Source organism: Chionomys nivalis, chromosome 3 (assembly GCF_950005125.1).
Source record: "Chionomys nivalis chromosome 3, mChiNiv1.1, whole genome shotgun sequence".
NCBI lineage: Eukaryota > Metazoa > Chordata > Mammalia > Rodentia > Cricetidae > Chionomys > Chionomys nivalis.
This window is the reverse complement of record NC_080088.1, coordinates 626,755-649,741: the sequence shown is the minus strand read 5'-3', so window position 1 is coordinate 649,741 and position 22,987 is coordinate 626,755. Positions and strand designations below refer to the sequence as shown.

Here is a 22,987-nt window from a genome sequence, read left to right as displayed (position 1 = left end):
ACTTCCAGAAATGCTGACTGTCTCTAGAACTGTCTGTTCCCCAGGGAAGGGGGGGACCACCCTGTCCCCTCCCAAACAGAGCCCATTCTATATGTCTTCTGACCCTTGAACTCTATCAACAGTGACTTTGGAAGGTTCTAGAATATGCTTACAAGAGGAATGCTAGGAAGACAATGGCCACTGTCCATGCCCAATTGTAAGCACCGGGGTCAGATGACAGCAGTAGATTTCCCGGGACTGACTGACTACTTGTCATTCCTGTGGTCACTGGCAATCCTCCCATCACAGAAGACTCTGGGGAAATACGGTAGGCAGGGAGTTTAAACATCTCTGACTCAAGTGTGTATCCCTCCAGTTGACACAGAATTGACCTCTTGCTTCCGAAAGCAGCCCAGTGCCTGATGGCTGAGGAATTCTTCATGCCCAGATCCCTCCTCTGTATAACCCTAACCCCAACCTAGCTCCACTTTCCAGGGACATTAGGTTCTGATGGATCAGAAACACTCAGAGGCATCCAAATATCAGATGGGCTTTGCCTGGCTGCACTGGTTTCCTGGATATACAGAGAGGGTGAAGGGGAGACAAGAGTCTATGCTACAAAGGGAGTTTATAGGGAAGTAGCCTGCTGGGTGTGACTCTCTCAAAGGGCTAGGAGGATGTTCTTTTGGGGCCATAAAGAACAAGGGTCTGGGGTCTATCCTTGTGATCAGAACCCAGAATGAGAACTCTAGGACACCTCTATGAGATTCCAGCTCTGGGAGAGGCCAGGCTCAGGCCAAAGCTTGTCAGTGCCCCCAGGACGACAGCCATGCTCCTATCAATGACGCTGGCACATGCAGTTGATCTTCTCCTGGACCCTCTAGGAAGGTGAATGTTAAAGACTGGGGCCTTGGGGGCTAGAGAGATGGCTCAGCGGTTAAGAGCATTGCCTGATCTTCCAAAGGTCCTGAGTTCAATTCCCAGCAACCACATGGTGGCTCACAACCATCTGTAATGAGGCCTGGTGCCCTCTTCTGGCCTTCAGGCATACACACAGAAAGAATATTGTATACATTAAAAAAAAAAAAAAGACTAGGGCCTTGGTGACCATTACAAAGTGAGGAGGTTACTAAAGCAAGGGGAGATAAGAACAGAATACAGTCGAACGCTTTGGTTTTTCAGAACACTAGGGATGGCACGCTGCAGGAGCTCAACCATGCTGTATGATGGGAGTCCACACGAACGTTGTTTCAAAGGCTTTGTGGACACGATGTTCTCAATGAGGAGAGCCTTCTGCTTTCTATAAATCCTCTTCAAGTGGAGTGGACACTTGCCACTAGCCAACCAGCACACAGACACCCCCAACACCAAGTCTGGTCTCAAGGAGGGAAGCTGGTGTGTGTGTGTGTGTGTGTGTGTGTGTCCCAGTAACAGGTGAGGATGAGCCTGAGAGGGACACAGCAGGGGTGCTGGCTGGCTTATCAGATCCTTTATTCTCCTCCCAGGGAGCCTATTCTTGTATTCAAATCAGGCAGTGTTCCAGCTTGTGCCTCAGGTACCGCCACTGCAGGCTGATGCATTTGGGATGAATTAGCAGCTGAGGGGAGACCTAAGGCTTCTTTCCAACTACAAAAATTAAAGCCCTTGCCAAACACTGCACCCAAGTGAACTGGGCCACATCACACCATATATCCACCCCTCTGTCCTGTGATTGGACAGAGTTACACAGGTATGTCTCTGGAATCACAGCCTTGGCCTGAATGGAAAATAGCTTTGAAATCAGGGACCCAGGGACATGAGCTCGGGGTAGGGATGTCACCCCCAAACTCAGCCAACCAGTGATCATTTCGAGGCTGGGTTTAGCTTCCTTGCCCAGCTGTGAGAAGCTGCCCATGTTTATTTTCACTCTAATGAAAGACTGGGCTAATTTACATTCAGAAAATAATAGTTAACAATATCGGCACGAGTGTTTCCCTCTTCTCATTGTTTTTTCCGTAACCTTTCAGGTGAAGTTGGCATCATTCACAAATGAAACCAAACTATGAAATTTTCCAACCTGAACAAAGCAAACATCCCAGCTTCTTTACCCAGGGTAACACATTAAACCAGCATCCTTCCTTACTGTCCCTAATGTCTGACTTGTGAATTTCTCTTGTTAAAGGTTAGTAGCAACCTCAAGGCAGAAATCTGCAGCTCCGAATGGGCATCCCCAGCGGAGGCCAGCAGCTGGCGCTTTGCTTGCTGTTCAGCATACACTGGGCAAATCCTTCTCACACCTATTTAGTTCCCTAAGTTGGACTTTTGTGTGTTTGCATTTTCATCGTAATTTTGCTGCCACACAGCCCTCAACACAGGGTTGCATATCTGTGATATATCTTCAGCCCAACAAGACATCTGATGGGAACATGTTTGTGGGGGGGGGGGGTTGTGCAGGCTGAGCTATGAGGTTGATGTGAGTTCAATGGTGAGGAACCTACAGTTTATGTTAAATATGGTGTTTAGGGCTAGAGATACAACTCGGTTGGTAGAGTGCTTGCCCAACATCCAGGAAGCTCTGGGTTCCATCCCCGGTACCATATGATATGCTGTGTGATGATGCATGCCTGTGATTTTAGCTCTTTGGAGGTAGAGGAAAGAAGAAGGTCAAAGTTATCCTCAGCTATGTCGAGTTTGCAGCTATCCTGAGATAAGACCCTGGTGGAGGTTAGACAAGAACAGGGAAGAGGAAAGAAATGGTGTCAATGTAGAAACACACATGTACTAAGAACCCCAAGCAGAGTAGCTTTTAGCTCTTATGTGAGAGACCACGTCCGTCACTCTCCTGCCATGGCTCCACTTCAGGGCAGAGGAGTGAACACTGTGTGAGGCAGCATCTCTGACACCATGAACCATCTGGGGTTTTGGGAAGAAGTCACGGTACAGATGCTGAACTCAGACTTAGTCAGGTTGCCTGAGGATGTGGGAGCCTGGAGCTGTGTCTCCAGAGCTAAGGGTCTCCATATGACAGCAGACACAAATCGGATTTACCATGTGCCTGCTCTGCTCCTTTCTAGGACCCAGGGGCTGTGAGGGAGGGTTGAGAAGGAACTGGGGAGGAGAGGTGGTAATGGTGGCTCTTGGAGTCTGGCTTTGGGGGTGCTGTGCTGATAAAGATCTTACAGGAGTCACTGGAAGACATTGGAAGAGTCCAAACACAGGATCCAACCAGGGCCGGGCTGATGTTCCGACAGGATCTCTCCCCAACCAACAGCAGCGCTGACATCCTTCCCAAACTATTGCAGCCTGGCCCTGCCCTTGGGGCACAACCACAGATCCAATAAATAATGGAAAAAATTATAAACTTTATTTATATATTTCACAGTGGAAACTCAGAACAGACATAAAGCAGGAAACAACCAACCAAGGGCACAGAGAGGGAGAGCTGAGGAGGGGACATGTTCTCACACTTCAAGGCGCCTACACATTTAGTATGGCATTGCATCCAGAAAGTCCCTGGGTGTTGCTCAAAGAGGAACCATCATGGAGTAGATGGCCCTCCCCTAGATAGGAGTCACTTCACAGAAAAGATGAATCCCAGTTATGACCCATCCACTGCCTTCTGGATAACTGGGCAGAGGAAAGGAGGCAGAGGCCTCACCAGAGGTAAGACACTAATACTTCATACTTGATAATTCTGGGATGGTCTTCCTGGTGAAAACCCAGGAACAGAAGAGAACACAGGACAATGACTTCCTTTTTTTCATCTTTGTCCCACACTAAGGACTTCCAGTCCCATCCCCATTCTACAGAACAACCTCACCATCTGGAAGAGGTCTGAGGCACAATCACACAGTTCAAATGGAGGTTAACTCTAGCCATCTATCTGGGCTAGTGTTCCAGGAGCAGCGAGGTAGTAAGAGGAGAAACATGACCCAGAAGCAAGGTGAGTGGAATCATGTGTCCCTGATTTTGATGGACCTCATCCTCCGGGTGTCTAGGTGAACTATATGGGCTCCATCAGGTACCAGGCCTTGCCTGTCGCCAAGGCTCTGAGAGGCTGAGAAGACAGTGGTGGAGAGACAAGAACCAGACTGAACAACACCATCTGGAACTCACCCAAGGGGCAGGTGGCCAAGGGGAACATGTTGACATTAGCTTCTTGCTCTGAAGGCTCTGCCTAGGCTCTCGGCCTGGCGAAGGCTATGTCACCCTTGGAAGTGGCTGTCATGTCAACATGCAGGAGTGCAAGCCCTTTGCTCCGAGCTGTGTTCACTCTGGCTGCTAATGAAATCGATATATTACGACCAGCCCAAACTGCACAGCAGAGGCAGGGCACAGGCTACAGGTAGTTCTCTTTTAAGGTGTCTGTCCCAGGGCCCAGGGCCCTGTCTGGCCTCCCTACTCTTTCTCGGGCCATCAGGCTACTCAGAGATCACAATCCTTGCTCATCCAAAAGAGGTCTGAGAATAAACCAAAAAGGAGGCCTAGCATGACGGTGCCACCCTCCTTGGCATCTGGCCCTTTGTGCCCAAGCCCAGCAGGATCCCTTCTGGATGGGAGTCACAGAAGTGACCTGGGGTGGGGCACTGGAGCCCGCACAGGACCAGGGAGCACAGTCAGACAAGTCACTGTTTAATAAAGTGAAAGGCCCTTTGAATCATCTCAAAAGGTACATTGTACACAGGAGTTAAAAATCAGCCCCTGGATTTTCTTGCGGAAGGGTATCGAAGACAAAAGAAGTCAGGGACAAAGGCCACGTGGGTGGATTAGCTGTTCGCCTGTGCAGACAGAAAGAAGAGATGAGGTTACTTGCCTAACACAGACAAAGCTGCTTTTTTCCCCCGTGGTGATGTGAGAAACCCAGGGTCTGAGCACAGGCCTCACAGACTTCTACAGGTCAAGCTCAGGTCACAGGGGCAGGAAGCGCATGGGTCTCTGCCCAGAAGCCTTGCTTGGCTCAGGACACGCTCTACTAAGAGATGTCACATGTGGGGTCCGCCATTCTTACCTGTGCTGTCCCCTCCCACTCAGCACTGACCTTCCTCAAAGTCATGCTGAGTGGCCTTGGGCTTAAGAATACCTGCTGGTCAGCTCCCTACATTCTCCCCTCTCTCTAGCCTCCTCTTTGTGCCTCCTAAGCACAGTCTGGCTTCTCTGTTTCCACTTCTGCCTCTGCCAGGAGAGGGTTTCTCGTGGAATGATGTGACACCCTGAGCCCAGGTTTCACTTGTGTCGACACGGTCAGGCCTCATGACAATGCCCCAGTCTCAGTCCCTCTTTATCAGGCAGATACTAGGAGATGTTCTCTTTCTCTAGAAACCCCTCCTATGAGTTCTTTTCTAAGGAGACCATCATTCTGATCTCTGGGATGGAAGGGCCTGGGGCTCTAACCGTGTGTGAATGAGCCAGGAGGACCGACTCACAGGAACCTCTTGGCTTCTTCCATGCTGTGCAAACTCCCCTGGTCCCACATTGGGGACTTGAGATCTCTAGCCACCCTTCTCCCTCCAAACATGAAGGCTGCCCTAAAGCTCCCCCAAGAGACCCCTCTGAGGAAGAGTGCCATTCTGACTATTCCCTCACCCAACTATGTGAGTGGATGAGGGCTGGATGGGTGCCTGGCTCTGCTGACCGTTCACTAGAATGGGAGCCAAGAAGGTTCTGAGTCCAGCTCTGCCATCAACAATAGCAGGGAGGACAGTGAGGTTGATATGCCCCCCACACACAATCACCACCACCACTAACCCCAGCCACCGCCAGAGTTGTGCAGGCACCATAGGCTCAGGGATCTAGAGGGATTGGGCAACTAGAGGGGTGGGGGGAACTCTGGAACAGAGGGGTGAAAGGTGATCCAGGAGCATGCAGTTCAGGATATGAAAGTGTCTGCTTCCTGCCGTGGTGCATTCTGCAGACCTGTGACTTGAGCTCAACGAGATAGATACCCCAGGAATCAGGATGTTACCTTCATTTGCTGGTAGATCCAGTCTGTAAATACTGTCACATTCCCGTATACTCCAGGTCTTAACTCCTTGGCACAGCCAGAGCCCCAACTCGTGTCCCCAATCAGCCACCAGATGTCATTCTTCAAAGTAACCAGCGGCCCTCCACTGTCTCCCTGGGGAACACAGCAAGTTACTGAGAAGAGAAAGGCACACGACAGCACCCTGGCCACCACACACCACGCAGAGAGGACAGAGTCTCTGGATATGAAAGGGGGTGTGGGTCTGTCTCCTCGGCACGAGGCAATGGTCATGGAGACATAATCCAAGAGACGAAGTTGGTCCAGGCCAGCTAGCTGTTACCAAGTGCATGGCAGAACACACTTTAACTACACCAACACTTGTGCAAACAAAAGTATCTCTTGAGACCATAGAATGCCAAGCACTGGCTTCTGCCAGAGGCATAAACGCTGCTAGTGACCATCTTTCCACACAGCTCTCCCAACTGGCCCTGTGCCCCAGGGAGGTACCTCTTACCCCTTAAGGGCCCCATGTCTCACAGGGTTCAGTGGGAACTACACACTCCAGGGTTGAAAAAAAAAACTCAAAATTACCTGGCAAGAGTCCACAGTGCCATTCAGGAAGCCGGCACAGATCATGGCTGGTGTGATAAGGTTGTTGTATATGTATTTATTATTACATTTGGAGGACTCGATCAGGAATACCTTGGCAGCATTCAGCACGTCTGAGGTCTTCCCTAACAACAGAGGTGTCAGCCAGCATGTCTTGTGGACATCTTCCACAAGAAGCCCACGTTCTATGTAGACAATCTCATCCCTCTCTTCCGTCCTCCCTCCTCCCTCTAATGGTTAACATTGATTGATAGGATCTAGAATCACACGGGAGAAAAACCTCTGAGCCTGTCTATGAGGGAGTTTCTAGAGCAGCTAAATCAAGTAGGGAAAATGCCCTAAAGATGGGTGGCACCATTGTATGGGCTGGATTCCAGGCTGAATAAAAAGGAGAATGTGGGCTAAGCCTCAGCATTCATCTCTCCCTTTCTGCATCTTGACTACATAAACGTGACCCAACGCCTCGAGTTCCTGAAGCCATGCCTTTCCCTCAGTATGGACTGCATCTCCAAACTGCGGACAATACACCCTTCTTCCCTTTGGTTACTTTCGTCGAGTATTTTGTCACAAAAATGAGAAAGTACTCCCTCAGTCCAGCACAATGCCAAGCCCTTTCCCTATGTGCTAAGCAGAGTTAATCTGATGTCTTCTATTAATCAAACAGGGAAAAAGTTGAGTCACATAACTTGGGTAGATTGTCCAAAGTCATTAGCCACTGAATAACAGAACTGAAATTCAAATGAACAGGTCCCGCTGTGGAAATCAGCATCCTCTCCTGGGTGGCCCAAAGCCTCACCTTTCTCATAGATGGCCCCCCACCCTGAAATCCAGCACGCCTGGGCTGGATCCAGCATCATGCCTGGGTTCGGTAGACACACTGGCTTCACTACATCTGTTTAAAGAAGAATAGTGGGTGAGTTATCCAGGTGTAAGGGCCTCTGTGAGAGTCTCCCCTGACTGTCCTATGTCATGCCCCTGCATGAAACCTTGTTCCCATCCTGGCAGGCCTGCTTTCTGACAGTTCCTATGGTCATTTGCTATTACATCTAGAATTAAGTGTTGACTCTGTTTCTAAAACACAGCACACAGGCTCTGAGTGACAGAGGAGGAAAGGACTGGCGACAGCCATTGCTCAGAAGCTGATGGCTTTGCCCCAAAGCCTCACCATCTCTCTAGAATCTGCTATTTTGTGTGTGAGTTGGTCCCCCAGCTTGAATACAAGCACCTCAGAAGAGAAGTCTGTCATTACCTGTAGATTCTAGAAACTCCCATGCTCTTGCATAGACTAGAAAAGAGGTAATAAGCTAAGGAAGAGACTGGGGATGTAGCCCAGTTAGAAGAGTGCTTGCCTAGTGTACACAAAGCCCTGGGGTCCATTCCCAGCACCTCATAAAACCAGGCATGGTGGCACATGCATGTAATCCCTGCACTCAGGCAGGGGAAGCAAGAGGACCAGAAACTCAAGGCCGTACACGGCTACTTAGAAGGACCAGCTTAAGCTACATGAGAAACTGCCCCCCCCCAAAAAATACACTGTATACATTGTTAAAATCTCAAAGAATGAATCTAAAAGTATATGCTTTAAAAAAAAAAAAAACGAAGTAGACCCTAGCAATGGTGACATATGCCTTTAATCTCAGCATTTGGAAGGCAGAAGCAGATGGATCTCTGTGAGTTCAAGACCAGCTTTATCTACAAAGTGAGTTTCAGGACAGCCAGGGCTACATAGAGAAAGCCTGTCTCGAAAAACCAAAAATGAATGATTGAATGAATGAATAAATAAATAATAAATAAGGAAATAGTTTACAGACTATTTTTAATGAACAAACTTATCAAAGTTCTTTTTAAAATACATTAGTTCCATTTCTGTGATTCTTAAGTGTTTACAAAATATTGGTGAGAAAACACATTTTTTTTTTTTAAGAAAAACTAAGGGTCTACATTTCACTTTTAAAGTATCCTGCTTTCAGAACATATTTGTTTAAAAAAGAAAAAAAAAAAAACAACAGTTTTCTTGGGAGAGATGGCTCAGTGGTTAGGAGCACTGGCTGCTCTTTCAGAAGACCCATGTTTGATTTCCAGAACTCACATGGGAGGCTCACAACTGTCCCAGGGAATGTGACACCCACCCTCTTCTAACCTCTGTGGGCTTCAGGCACACAAGTGGTGCACAGACATACATGCAGGTCAAACACCCATCACATAAGAGTTAAAAAAATAATTAACATTTTTAAAGCAGATCTTCACAAATTATCAGCCAGATAATGGCCTCAGCAGGAGAGAATGTTGTCCCATAGGGACAGTAAGCAGTGTTTGAAACTGGCTCTGACCCAAACAACTAGAGGGTGTTGCTGCCCTCTAGTGGAATGAGCCTCACATACCATTAAAAGTCAGAGGCGTCTGAAGTTTCATGAGAGCGATGTCGTTATTTTTGGTCTTGGAGTCGTAACTTGGATGGGAAATCACTTTTGCTACTTGGTGTCTTTTTTCGTAGTACATGTTATACTGATTCAAAATCCCCGCGAAAGCTGTCCAGTACCTCGGTTTGTTGAGGGGTCTGGGAGACAGGGGAACAGCATACGGAAACTCAGGACCACAGATATGAGGTGCTCCCTCCGCATCTTTAAAACACATAAGCTGAGGTCTGGAGTGAGATGAGTACCCCAAGCCACAGAGTACAACGGTGTGGCAGGGTGCTCCCCACTTTCCTCCCACCTCCTATAGCTCCCTGCTGCTGAACAGGTCTCTGTGAGACTTAAAATCACATTTCTGACAAGACTGTCTCACGAATCTCTATATGCCAGAGCACTTACTGACACACTGCGGGTGCTTACTACGTGTCTACTGATGGACATGCTTGGAGTCCGATACCGGTCACTCTCTTCCTTGCATCTGGGATTTTCTTTGGGATTTTAGAGGGACCTCAGAATCTGGGATTTAAAAGGAAGAGATGGCTGTTCCCTAACTGTGAGCATCCCTATCCTAGGCTGGGATGCAGCAGCAGGAGAGACCACATGCACGTTTGTCTAATGGGTGGATGAGACTGTACACCTGCAGGGCATATGTTCCCCCCAGCAGCACTCACCCCATTATACACACATAGCAGCTGTCATACAGCTTGTTGTGGGTCCCCTGGTGGCAGAGCCACACTCCAAACCCAGGAGTCTTGGCCATGTGACTCCACCCTGCCATCCCAGGCCTCATAGAATATAAACATACTCTTCCACACAGTGAGCGGCTGTCACAATCCAGTCAGGGGTGATGATGGAGCCCCCACAGACATGGGTGTCTTGGACGTGCAGGCTGACCTGCCAGGGCCAGTCTCCTGGTGAGGCATTCGATCCACCCACAATCCTGCTCTGGCGACTCACTGAGCGGATCCCACACTCTGAGGGTGACAAGCACATGCTAGGTGTTAGTCAACAGGAGACACCAGGGACAGCATACAGCCAATCAATCATACGTACTCAACTCAGCTGCCTTTCTTTGGCTTCCCCAGGCAACGGGGCTGATGGAAGGTGGCTGTCTCTGCCTCTCTTTCCCTATTTTTAGGAGTCTGAATAAGCAAGCAGGGTGGGAAAGATCCAAGGGGCCACTCATTTCGTGGTTGGAGCACAGGCTAATCCTTATAGGTACTCAGTTCCACCAGATCTCTGATAGGCATGATTGGGAAGGTCCTGGGTAACAGGCTCCTCGGGGAGACCGATACAGTCAGGGTCCTCCCAGGACTTCTGGGCAAAGAAAAGGGTGGAAGACGAGGCCAGGAGTCAGTGAGGAGATGAGTGAGGGCTTCAGCCTGTGCTAAAATGGGGAGATGAGAGGAGGTGAGGTCATGTGAGGGGGTAATGGGGTGAATGAAGGCTGAGCACCTCTCAAGAAGTAAGAAACAGGCTATTTGCTGACCAGTTGACTGAGAGAGGAAGTCTACCCCAGAGTTAGCAGCCCTGCTGGCCTGAAGCAGGGGTGGAGGGTGCGGGGCAGGGGCCAACTCTAGAACACACAGGTGTGGGGCGAGTGCTCAACAGAGAAATCAAGGCAATATGAGAAGTGGACGTTGGAGACCACCTGATGTCCTGGAAGGGCCCCATGCCAGTGGCTGCTATAGGGTGCCATCTGAGCAGACCTGGTACATCTCAGCACAGTGTGGGGCAGGGCTTCTGGACACACCCTCTAAGTGCCACCTGAACCTCGCTGTGAGTTACTGGGCGCACCTGTGAGGCACCTGATGTACAACACCGACTGGGGACCTTATGGAGACTCCTTTGCTGAAAGGTGAGCTTCAAGTCCCAGGCCTAGGCTAGCTATCCATAGTTACCCAGTGTGGGGTTCATGGGTAGCTGACAAACATGGGGGGCAGGGGGATAATTAGCTACCATACGAGCTATCGAGGAAAGGTAGAAGGGTATCCTTGGTGTCAGTTTTTCTCCTTAGGAATCCCAGAAGCTGTGTGCCCCAGGGCAAGAATAAATGATACTGCCCTGGCTTTGCCCTAGGCCAGGTCACTGCTGCAAAGGCTCCAGGATCACAAACAGTCCATCCCTCCACTTCATGGAGAAGGAGCCATCAGGGCTCCCCACTCACAAGGCCTGCCAGAGTCCAGTCATCACCTGTCCTCATAGACACCACAACGTAGCAAAATTCCAAAACAGAGATCCGAGTGTAAGCAAGAGGGCTCCAGGCATATCTGGAGCCTCCCCTCGCCATATCCCAAGACCCAGGAATATTGTCCTAAAGCCAAAGACTGGCTCCTACTCAGAAGTACAGAGAAGTGCTGTTGGGAAGTACTCACGTATACATTGCAAAGAAACCACCATGCGGGATGAACAGGAATCACTGGAAAGAAAGGACTCTGGTTACCACACCCAGGAATGAGACACTGAGGTCTTCTCCTAGTGTTGCCTCCTGTCTACCACTAATGACCCTACTTCTGTGACTAGATCTACATGGGGATAGTGGCAAAGAATGGATACAGTCAAAGTACCATGCTCAGATCCCAGCTATCCACTTTTGGGCATGATGCTAACTCTCCCTCTGCCTTTTCCCAACAGGTAGAATAAGATTACAATTCAAAGACAGGCATGGTGGTGCACACCTTTAATCCCAGCACTTGGAAGGCAGAGACAGGAAGATCTCTGTGTTCAAGGGTCAGCCTGGTCGACAGAATGAGTTCTAGGACAGTCAAGGTTACACAGAGAAATCCTGTCTCCAAAACCAGCAACAACTAATAACAACAACAATTCAAGTTGGTCCCTGGTCTGCAATGTGCCAAAATCTTAAAACTTTGGATTCCCAACACAATATAAGTGGAAATTTTATACCTAATCATATGCAAAGGGTCACAGCCCCAAACCATAGTCATGCTAAGGGCCTGCGAGATGGCTCAGCTGGTGAGGGTACTTGCCTCCAAGTCTGACACTCTGAGTTCAATCCCTGAAATCCACATGGAGAAAACTGATTCCTCTGACCTCCACATGTGTGTCATAGCAGTACCCCCACATAAATAGACTAGATAATTTAAATAAAGGAACACATGAAATGAATCAACTCTGTTCCTTACATTTGAGTCCTAACCCCAAACTGTCCCACATAGGAGTATTTTAAAGATCTGAATGAACTCTGAAATTCTTCCTGACCACAACATCTCAGTGCAAGAATGACCCATGAAACCTCTAGGACAGTGGCTTGGGGGTGAGGGCGCAGTTGCATCAGCTTTTACTTCTGTCCTCGTATAATTTAAAATCATCCTCTAGTCTGGGTATCAGGACAAAACATTTAAAATTTCAGTGCCCAAGAGTCTGAGGCAGGAAGACCACCAATCCAAAGCTAGCCTTGGCTACATAGCAAGACGCTGCTACCAATGAATGAGCAGGCACCAACTAATGTCATCAGAGAGTGGTCTGGAAACTTCCGACTTCCCTGGACGGCTTTACACGCAAACCACAGATGACAACAAAATCAACACTTTGCCAGTGACTAAAACAAAACAAATAAAAAAAAAGCAGCGCTCAGTTGGAAGCCAAACTTCCCGTGCTCTGTATGAGAAAGAATCAGTGCATTCCGTCTTAGACACTGTCCCTGGTGCACCAAACAGGACACAGTCCTGATGTCCTGATGCCCTGAGCCAGCTGTGGTTCTGAGGAGACAGCTGATTTCCCAAACATAATGTCCCATTAGGGCCACTTGGACAGATAAAGTCTCTCATGTATAAGCCCACTCCACTGTCACCCAAGCACACACTGAATGGGGAACCTTTCCAAACTCCCAAATAAAGAGCTGCCATCACCTGCCCTGGCTAATTTGTGCTCCCACTAGGGTACTAAGTAGGGAGCCTCAAGAAGGGAACATTGGAAAGAGGGCATTTCTGCATCCAGTGACTTCATTGAAGCCTTGACTCTGAACACACACCACGGGCACTTTGTACATAAACACAGTCAGGCCATATGCACCACCGAATGCCCCTGCAAATGCCTCTCTGCAGGTTCTAGACTTGTGTGTGTAAGGAGCTGTAGAATGTTACTGCAATGCCCCATTTCTGTGTATAAAATATACAAGTTTAATTACAGAATGCAGAACTCTTGGTATTTTCCTACCATTACTCCTGTGTATGTAAATTCACATTTTTTAGGTTATATTGTGCTACACAAACTTATTCATTTCATTTGTATGCAAATTTGTTTTAATCTGTAATAGTAGCAAAATCATATGTATATACATTAATAGTGCTTGAAGACAGATTTATTTATGATTTGTTATCAATAAACATTTGATTTGTTTATCTATCTTATAGTGCTATGCTGTGGGACTTGTGTACCCTGTCACTTGTATTTTAAATAAATGCTGATTGGCCAGTAGCCAGGCAGGAAGTAGAGGTGGACAGCAAGAATATTCGGGGAAGAGGAAATAGTCTGCAGTTGTCACTCAGACACAGAGAAAGCAAGATGTGACTGCCTCGCTGAAAAAGGTACCAAAAACCACATGGCTAACACAGACAAGAATTATGGGCTAATATAAGTTATAAGAGTTAATAAGAAGCCTGAGCTACTAGGCCAATCAGTTTATAATTAATGTAGACCTCTGTGTGATTTCTTTGGGACTAAACGGCTGTGGGACCTGGTGAGACAGAAATCTTGGTTAAGAAATGGTGTGCCAACATGGGGCTGACCAAATCCTCTTAAAAGCCTGAGAGAATTTGGCAAGTTAGTCTAGATAGAAAAGAATAGAGTACAACTTCTTGATAGCAGCACTTTCTTGGGTGGGCTCTGCTTGCTAGAGGCAAGTGCTCTCATTTAAGAGAGGCTTCCAGACACAGCTTTTAGCTGCAAAACCTTGCAGCTCTTTTAAGAGATCCTGCTATGAAACACTTAAATGGTGCTGATGAAAAGCTGATTGCATACTTTTTGGTGGTGTCAGGGACCTTGAAACGCCATAGAGTTGTGGCAATAAACATGGCTCTGACCAGTACCTCTGCCATGAGGCTACACTTTCAGAAAAAAAAACTAAAAAATAGTCTGGATCCAGCCATCAAAGTCATTGTTTAATCCAAGCCACATCACTTAGCACTAAAGACTCATGTGGTCAGAAAAAGAGTAAAAAACAATAAACCCTGGCCAACAGTCCTATATACCTGGGTCACATAAAATTTTCTCAGGTGTAAAGGAGTCACAATTTAAAGAACCCAATACTAGACAATAGCTTTCCTTCCAGACAGCTCTAGAAGTGTAAAGGCCCTCACCTAGGATGGTGAGCTGAGTTTACCCCTCCCTGCTATGCTCCCTTCTGCAACAGCAGCTTATACCTCCTCTCTCCTCCCTTCTGCACTTGCCAGATAGGTAAAATCCTAGGTCAGAGTATTTGTAGAAGACAAAGAGCCATTCAATTCACATAAAACCCCTGCTGCCTATGCTAAGCCCTGCTGTCTGGATGGTACACCTGGTCAGACACTGCTCTCCAGCCTGGTCAGCCCTGCTACATTCTCAGGGACAGCCAGCCTAAGGCAGGGCATCCTGACTGGTAGTCACCAGGAAGGCAAGCAACTCAGTAGAGGTAGAGTGAGTGATTGGTTCTCCAGCCCTGACATGTAGTTCCTGACAGATGGCCCTAAAAGCACCTGAGCCGCCTAGAGATGAGCAATGAGACCCTGGGAAGTCTCTGCACAACATCAAAAGCACCTGGAGGAGAGCAATGACCCTGTAAACATATACACAAATGACGGCTGTCTGCATCCCCCTCCAAACTCTCAGCAGCTCAGCCATTAGCCCCATGATCTGTGGCTTCGGTACAACAAATGTTTATTGAACTAGAAACTTGCACCAGGGCCCAGAACATCACCCCATGTCATACTCTCACTGCCAGCCATGGGCTGAAGTCAAGGGCCAGAAACTCTCTTGGACTCCTAGTGTCCAAAGTGCCATACAGTTCTTCTCTCTGAGCTGATGCCAGAAATAAGTCCCAGAGTCTATGTTCTGGGTACTGAAAGAGCAGAGACTTGATGCAACTGTGATATGAAATTGTCATTGGATGGAGGAGTCTCTGTGATAGAATCCTGGTGGCCTCATAAGGAGAAAGAAGGAGGCCATACAGAGCTTACTTAGTGTTGCTTCCATGGTGAGATGTGACCCTGGGACCCTGCTACAGTCATGTCACACTATAAGTGACTTGAATCTCTAAAAGCATGAGTCAACAAAAACAAAAATAAAACCCTTTTCTCTACAAAGGAACAAAAAGCTAACTAACATAAACCCTGCACAGTAGACATACCTCCTCTCCCAGTGCCTGGAGAATAAAAAACAAACAAATAACCACAAAAGTCCGGTAGACAGTAGAGATCAAAACCAATATGGAAAAATGGCATGTAAGTCCCAGATAGTTGCTAGAATGAAGCCAAGGTTGCTGTGCAGGTCCTGTCTCTAACTCTACCAGTGTGAAGTTTATCCACCACCACCACCCAGAATACACTCTATAGAAATCAACTCAGAACGGCAGCATCTGTGGGATCTCCTCTTCCTTCTCAAATTCTGCAAATCAAAGGAGCCCTCCGTACCTGTAGTAGAGCTTTTTATAAAGGTCGATGTTGCCCGCGCTTATGTTCAGCTTCATAAAGCTTCTTGTCCCGCCCATGTCTTGTATTCCTTCACTACGATAAAAATTGTTCCTGGAGATGACAGAAAATCTTACTGAAAATGACGTTTTAAGCATATGAGCTCACAGAGTATACCCCATATCACAAAGCCACCCTGGGATCATGGCTACAAGAAGGAACACCTGTATGCTCTAGAAAACAAAACCTAAGTTTAGATTCATCCATGCTGTGTGAAAGCCATTGTGTGAACTCCAGAAACCTTGACTTGTAAAGTCAGAGTCTTCCACCAACTGTGTTTCAGACACAGAGTTAGCTAGGACAATAGGCTGCTAAGGATGCCTAATTACACACTGTCTAATAAATGTACAGTTGTTAGTTTGCCTTGTTATAAAATCTCCACTGGTTCTGGACCTGGAGGTGTTTCTGTGTACACAAGATGATATGTCAGAGTCAACCCTGAGCATCTCCCTCAACTGCTCTCCACCTTATGTTTATTATCTATTATTATTATGTGTGTCTGCCTGCATGTATTCCTATGCATCAAACATAAGCCTAGTGCTCTCAGAGGCCAGGTGAGGGCACTGGATCCCCTGGAACTGGAGTTACAGACGGTTGTGAGCCCCTATGTGGGTGCTGGGGACTGAACTCAGACTCTGGAAGGGGAGTGAGTGCTCTTAACTGCTGAATCAGCTTTCTGGCCTCTTCTCCTCTTGGGTTTTGAACTTGACTCTCCTATAGGACCTGGATATCATCAATTCAGCGAGGCTGGCTGGCCAGTAAGACCCAGAGATCCTCCCATCTCTGCCTCTCCATCACTGAGATTACAGTTATGTGGGTGCTGGGGATCAACCTGAGGTCCACATGCTTTTGTGGTGAGCACTTTACCCACTGAGCCGTCTCCCCAGCCCCATATGGTGGCATTTTGAAGTGTCTCGTTAGCCGAGATGTCAGCTTTTCATTTCAAATAGCAATTCACCTTTGAGAACTGGCAAATAGAATGCCCTACTATGTATAGGATCTCACAACTGCCCCATGGAAGAGAAATCCCCATTAAAATCTTAACTCTCTTCCCAGGCCTGAGGCTTGCCAGGCTTCGTGAGAGCTGTAGTTTGGATGTGGTTTACCTGCTCCGGCTCCACACTGAGAGGGCTCCGATATAGCAGCGTTGAGAGGCAATAGGAACTTTAAGTAACCTTGTGTCACAGCAACTCCTCTCTTATAAAGGGATCAATACCTTTCTAAGGGGTTGATTTAAGCCTCTCCAGAGCAAGTTGTTAGTTACAGCAGATCCGGTCCCCTCAATACCCGCCCTACATGTGCTCATCGGCTCTTTTCTACCATGAGGTGAAACAGTACAAGGCCTTCATCAGAAGCCGACACATGATCTTTGATTTCCTCCGGAATAGTGGGTTAAAATAAACCCCCATCCCTTACAAAGTACCAAGCCTCAAGTGTTTTGTTATAGCAGAAGAAGCTGGGCAATGCTGGAGTCCCTGGCCGGGAAGGGATGGAGGGAGTTATTCCTTCTCAACCCTGGTTGCTGCACCAGAAATGAATTCTTTCTTTTTTGGTTATTTGAGACAGCGTTTCTCAGTGTTCTAGCCCTTGCTGTCCTAGAGCTCACTCTTATAGACCAGGCTGGCCTCAGTCTCAGAGATCTAACTGTCTCTGCCTCCTGAGTGCTGGGATTAAAGTTGCGCAACCATTACCACTTGGCAGAAAAGAATTCTTAAGTGTGGTTCTGCTCAGGTCTCTTCCACACCCAGAGCCTTCAGTGGCTCCTGCCTATAGTGAACAGAGCAAAGACTCAGCTCATCTGAAAGGTTCCAGGGACAGAAAGTGACCATTGCCTTTGTCTAATGTCCCTTGTCCTGGCACCCCAACACTACATGGGCATTCCCAGTAGCCAGGAAAGATCGCAGGACAGGTGGCAGTGAGCCTAGGCTGAGGTTGCCCTTGGTTGTAGGATCGACTTTTGGAGGGTAACGAGTGTCTACAGCATCCAGTGCCTGGCACATACAGAGTTGGAGAAATAGTCTGCCTGCTGCCAGTGCTGTCATGATGGCGCTATGTCTCTCCTGAGGGCACCATACTCACTTGTAGCCCATTTCTTTACAGGCTGCTCTCCCATAGCTCTCATTCCAGTCATCCTGACACACGGGATACCAGGCTTTCCTCTGAGATGAGTAAACCTGGAGGGTGAAGCTGGGTCCATAGAGGCGAACTGCTCAGGGAGAAAAAGAGCTCATAAGTTCTTGACTCTCAATCCACATCTTCCAGACGCTGCCCTAGCCCCACACTGTCCATGCACACACTCACAGCTTCTTCTTAAGGCCATGGTTGTGCATACAGGACCGTGAATCCTTGCTTCCCTGATAGAAATCATTTTAAAAGAATTTTAAATAGGAATGGCCCACAGCCCGTCAGTGACCGTCTTTGGATGTCACAGCCAAGCAAGATGGTGGAAAGTCATTCAGCTGTCAGTGGGAATGAAGCCCTAACAGAAGCCACACACAAATGGGTCTTAGAGGCATGACACAAAGTGAAAGGAAGTCACAGCAGCCAACAGATCGGGCAACTCCAAGCATATGAGAAGTCCAGACTAGAAAACCCAAGGCCTGGAGAGATGACTTGGCCACTAAGAGCACATAGTGCTCTTGTAGAGAACCCAAGTTCAGCACCCATGTTGGTCAGCTCAGAACAGCCTGTAACTGTAGTTCCAGATCTGACACCCTCTTGTTCCTGCCTTCTGTGACATTACACTTAGGTGGCATACGCGCATTGCTACAAGCTAGGCAATAGGATGTCACTCATTACCCAAGGGAAACCACAAAGCCGTGAAAATCCCAACCACATAGTGCAAAAAGAATGAAGCCAATCTGAAAAGTATGCAACTTCCAGAACACACACTCCAGAACATTCTGGGAAAACTAAGCTATGGAGGTAGTCAAAGATCTGAGGCTGAGAGGAGACACCGCAGGCAGAGGAATGTGCAGGGCACAGGATGTTTAGGGCAGGGCATCTGGATGTAGATACACAGTCACTGCTGAGTCTTTGTCAAACCCATAAGGTCACACCAGGGAAAGATAAAATTCAACACAAATCCGTGGCTCTGGCTCTCAGGGAAGAGATCCAGTGATCGCTGTGTGTTAATGCCTGGGTGATTGCTGGAGGCAGAGTGGCCTTTGTCTGCATGTCTACAAGTGTGTTCAAAATTAAAGTGTTTAAATGTAGCTCAGACTATATGCTTCCACAGTTAGTGATGGAACTGCCCACATGGTGGGGTAGGGACAGTGCTGTCTTCCCTCCCGTCTGTTCTCCAACACTGATAAGGAACAAGAGGGAGGCAACATGATAGAAACAGGTCCCAGGAAGATTTTTTTAAAGTGTTAGTATTTTTTCCTAAGTCTTTCAGAGCTATAAATAATAAGTGAATGTATATGTTTATGGTGTCCATCATGAAACATCGCCACTAACAATTGTGTGTGCTCACCTCCCTCCTTCGTACTAGGTTCTTTCTCTCGTCTGTGGTGAGAACACTTAGGGATTAGCTGCCAATGACCCTCAAACACTTACCACTGGGCTGTTGACCACAGTCATATCACAGTTCTTCAGGGTTTTTTTTTTCCTGACAGCTTTGAGAAAGACTCAAAGAAATGAAACAGGAACTGGTGGGTTCTGATACTTGGGCAAGTGCATGCTCACACATACCCTACTCTTGGGAATGCTCCATGCATATTCTTAAACACATTACATTTAAAAGCATGAAAGTAAGCTATTCCCATCTATACAGGACATATATCATGCCAGGTCATTTGCCCCTTCCATATGTAAACTCTGAAAACTGTACAAACCCAAATCTTGAACACAGAAATGTCTTCCCAGCAGCTCAGATCCTAAGAAGGCATCCTACCTGTCCACTCACAACCTAAGCATTGCATCCTGGGTACTAGATGGTATTGACCACTAGGAAGTGACTAATCATAGCATCATGTCAACACAGGTGGGTGACTCAGCCATGAGCCCTGTGGACAAGGGAGTTGCGCTCAGACTCCCATGAAAAATGAAATGACATCTTTGCAAAGAAATCTCAAAGCAATCATCTGAGGAGGTATGGTAAACAGGTGGAAACACTGTAGTTGTGTGTGTGTGTGTGTGTGTGGTGCTGGGGATTGTTCATATATGCATAATGAATACATAGCGCATGCCAACCTTATATTTTCAACAGCCTGCTTGCTTGAACTGCCATCCTGACTGAGTCCTTTCTGACTTTGTCACCTCCCCATCACTCTGTATGTTTCAGGGCCAGGAACACAGTTCTTTGTGTAGGGTGCTAAGGCATACCAGTGGGCTGAACAGAACCCTGCTTGGCTGTCCCCCAGCTGCTGCTATATGGCGGACACACCAAGCCCAGTGCTTCCTCACCAAACTCACCACACCGGTTCTCATCTTCCTCATTGGGGCAGTGTGAGATCCCGTCGCACCAGAGAGAAGAGCTGATGCAGGTACCCGAAGACCCACACTCCTTCTCAGCTGTAGAGCACTTGCTATCCTCTGGCACTGAAGGAAGAAAGGGCGGGAGGCTGAGCATCCAAGAAACTGTAGAGCCCATAAAAAGCTTGCCATCCACCCTCAAGCCCAGTGAATAGAAGAAACTGCCTCCTCAGAAGAAAGGGATATATCATTGCCACCTACACACACATGGAGCTAGTACTGGGCACTGCCTTCTGCAGAGATGGGTGCTTGGGTAAGGGGAGCCCTCACGCTTCCTCCTGTTTGTCATCTCGTGGGCTTCAGGGGTCCACCAGGTGCACATGAGTCTGCATCACTCCAGGCCACTTAAAAAGGCTTCAGTTGCAAGATGTGGCATAGGAAGGGGACTGGCAGCCAAGGATACCACAGTTGTGCAGTGATATACAAGGGTCAGGCTATGGCTATGCCTCCTTAAACATGCCCCATTTCATTCGCTCTCCGTGGTCAGCAGGGTACAGCGTGATTGGTACTTGGATGGGAGAACTAGTTTAGGATTTCCCAAGCTACAGGTTACTGGAAGCAAAGCACAGATTCATGGGTACATGGAGGAAAGGGCAGCCTTGTCCAGAAGGAAAAAACCCAATTGGGAGGCATCAGGTGACCCCTTCAGCCTGGGAAGCAGGGTCACAGTCACAGCTCATGCACACAGTGGCAGCACCCAGCCCGAAACTTACAGAACCTCCAAAGCAAGACAACAGCTACAGCAGCACCCATAAGGACAGTGCCCAGGGCAAGGGCAACACACAGCGACTTCTTGGTTTCTGCAGAAGAGAGGGAAGCTCAGGTCAATGCTGTGAGAAGACGTCCTTCCACCATGCATCAAGTATCCATACTCCTCAGTATCCCACAGAGTTACTGCACAATGAACAATAAATTTTCCTGCAGTAATCTTTGAAGTTTCCAGAAAGAAGATTGGGCCCCACAACAACAATTCCACCTGGTTGATATTATGTCATCATGTTGATAGTACCATCTTTTATTTATTTATTTATTATGGATTTCTGCCTCCTCCCCGCTACCACCTCCCATTTCCTTCCCCCTCCCCCAATCAACTCCCCCTCCCTCAGCAGCCCGAAGAGCAGTCAGGGTTCCCTGCCTTGCGGGAAGTCCAAGGATCTCCCACCTCCTTCCAGGTTTAGTAAGGTGAGCATCTAAACAGCCTAGGCTCCCACAAAGTCAGTACGTGCAGTAGGATCAAAACCCAGTGCCATTGTTCTTGACTTCTCAGCAGCCCTCATTGACCGCTATGTTCAGCGAGTCCGGTTTTATCCCATGCTTTTTTAGACCCAGTCCAGCTGGCCTTGGTGAGTTCCCAATAGAACATCCCCATTGTCTCAGTGTGTGGGTGCACCCCTCGCGGTCCTGAGTTCCTTGCTCGTGCTCTCTCTTCTTCTGCTCCTCATTTGGGCCTTGGGATTTCAGTCCGGTGCTCCAATGTGGGTTTCTGTCTCTGTCTCCTTTCATTGCCTGATGAAGGTTAATATCCAGGAGGATAACTATATGTTTTTCTTTGGGTTCACCTTCTTATTTAGCTTCTCTAGGATCACGAATTATAGGCTCAATGTCCTTTATTTATGGCTAGAAACCCATTATGAGTGAGTACATCCCATGTTCCTCTTTTTGGGTCTGGCTTACCTCACTCAGGATAGTGTTTTCTATTTCCATCCATTTGCATGCAAAATTCAAGAAGTCATTGTTTTTTACTGCTGAGTAGTACTCTAATATGTATATATTCCATACTTTCTGCATCTATTCTTCCATTGAAGGCATCTAGGTTGTTTTCAGGTTCTGGCTATTACAAAACATAGTTGAGCATATACTTTTGTTGTATGATAGGGCATCTCTTGGGTATATTCCCAAGAGTGGTATTGCTGGGTCCTGGAGTAGGTTGATACCAAATTTCCTGAGAAACCGCCACACTGCTTTCCATAGTGGTTGCACAAGTTTGCATTCCCACTGATAGTACCATCTTAAGATCAGTTTTGGGTTACAAACTGCTCAAGAAGATTCCAACTTGGCTAGCTGAGATGGTGCACCTTCTTACAAAATGTTCTGGCCAGAACTTCAAATAAGAACTTCAGAAAACCCCTACCGACTTCTCAGAGACTATTTGCAATTATACCAGACAGTAATCTTGAAAGTTAACCATCATTTTTAGTTTTTACAGGATCCCATAGAAATAACATCACTTTCATGACAACTGGAAGTAATTCTAGAAAACAATGTCCCTTTTCCCAACAAAGTTTGTCCTCAGGATTAGGGACATCTATTAGGGGTTTGTTATAAGTGGTGCAGGGTTGGGGATGGAAATGAAGTAAGCTTAGGGATCTCATTTGATAAAGAAAAAAAGGAGGGATTGGATGGGATGGTATAATAGGTAGATTAGATTATTACATGAGAGCTAGAATTTATAGACAATTTACATTATTTACATTGGCATAGATTCCTATATTGATACAAATTCAAATTATATTTCTTATATTAATATGTTCCTATTTCTGATTACAATATTTGTTCACCTATGCAAAGTTATTTTGTCATATTGTATGTATGCATGCTTCTACCTCTGCTTAAGATATTTTGTATATTGATGCAATTTTAGGGTATATTTATCATATTGCACTACACATTTCTACCCCTGATCAAGATACTTATATATTGTTCACATTTGGAGGGCATTGTACTCATTTGCTGCACAGTTGTTTAAATACTGTTTAATATTTTTAATATGAAGTCTTAGTCTTTAAGTTATATAGGTAGTAAGAATTATAGGTCAATAGTCATCCATGTTTGTCATACTTATAGTTAGACTAATCAGGTTCTTTAGATACATAGAGACTGTATTC

The 22,987-nt window shown here is 47.1% G+C and overlaps 1 protein-coding gene across 2 annotated transcripts in view; it reads right to left on the bottom strand.

Moving 5' to 3' along the window:
- Positions 1–4,577: 4,577 nt before the first annotated feature.
- Tmprss2 (transmembrane serine protease 2) overlaps positions 4,578–22,987 on the bottom strand; it is a 34,040-nt gene continuing 15,630 nt past the window's right edge. Inside the window, exons 4-14 of one of the 2 annotated variants that reach the window (XM_057764974.1) lie at positions 20,816–20,902; positions 20,034–20,168; positions 17,706–17,832; positions 15,570–15,680; positions 11,319–11,362; positions 9,749–9,917; positions 8,911–9,086; positions 7,326–7,421; positions 6,512–6,654; positions 5,921–6,073; positions 4,578–4,736 (exon numbers count right to left, since the gene is read on the bottom strand). In XM_057764974.1, the coding sequence (XP_057620957.1) occupies positions 4,725–4,736; positions 5,921–6,073; positions 6,512–6,654; positions 7,326–7,421; positions 8,911–9,086; positions 9,749–9,917; positions 11,319–11,362; positions 15,570–15,680; positions 17,706–17,832; positions 20,034–20,168; positions 20,816–20,902 (1,253 nt within the window). In that variant the 3' untranslated portion in view covers positions 4,578–4,724. The remainder of the gene's footprint in view (positions 4,737–5,920; positions 6,074–6,511; positions 6,655–7,325; positions 7,422–8,910; positions 9,087–9,748; positions 9,918–11,318; positions 11,363–15,569; positions 15,681–17,705; positions 17,833–20,033; positions 20,169–20,815; positions 20,903–22,987) is intronic. The other variant, XM_057764975.1, reaches the window with a different exon arrangement.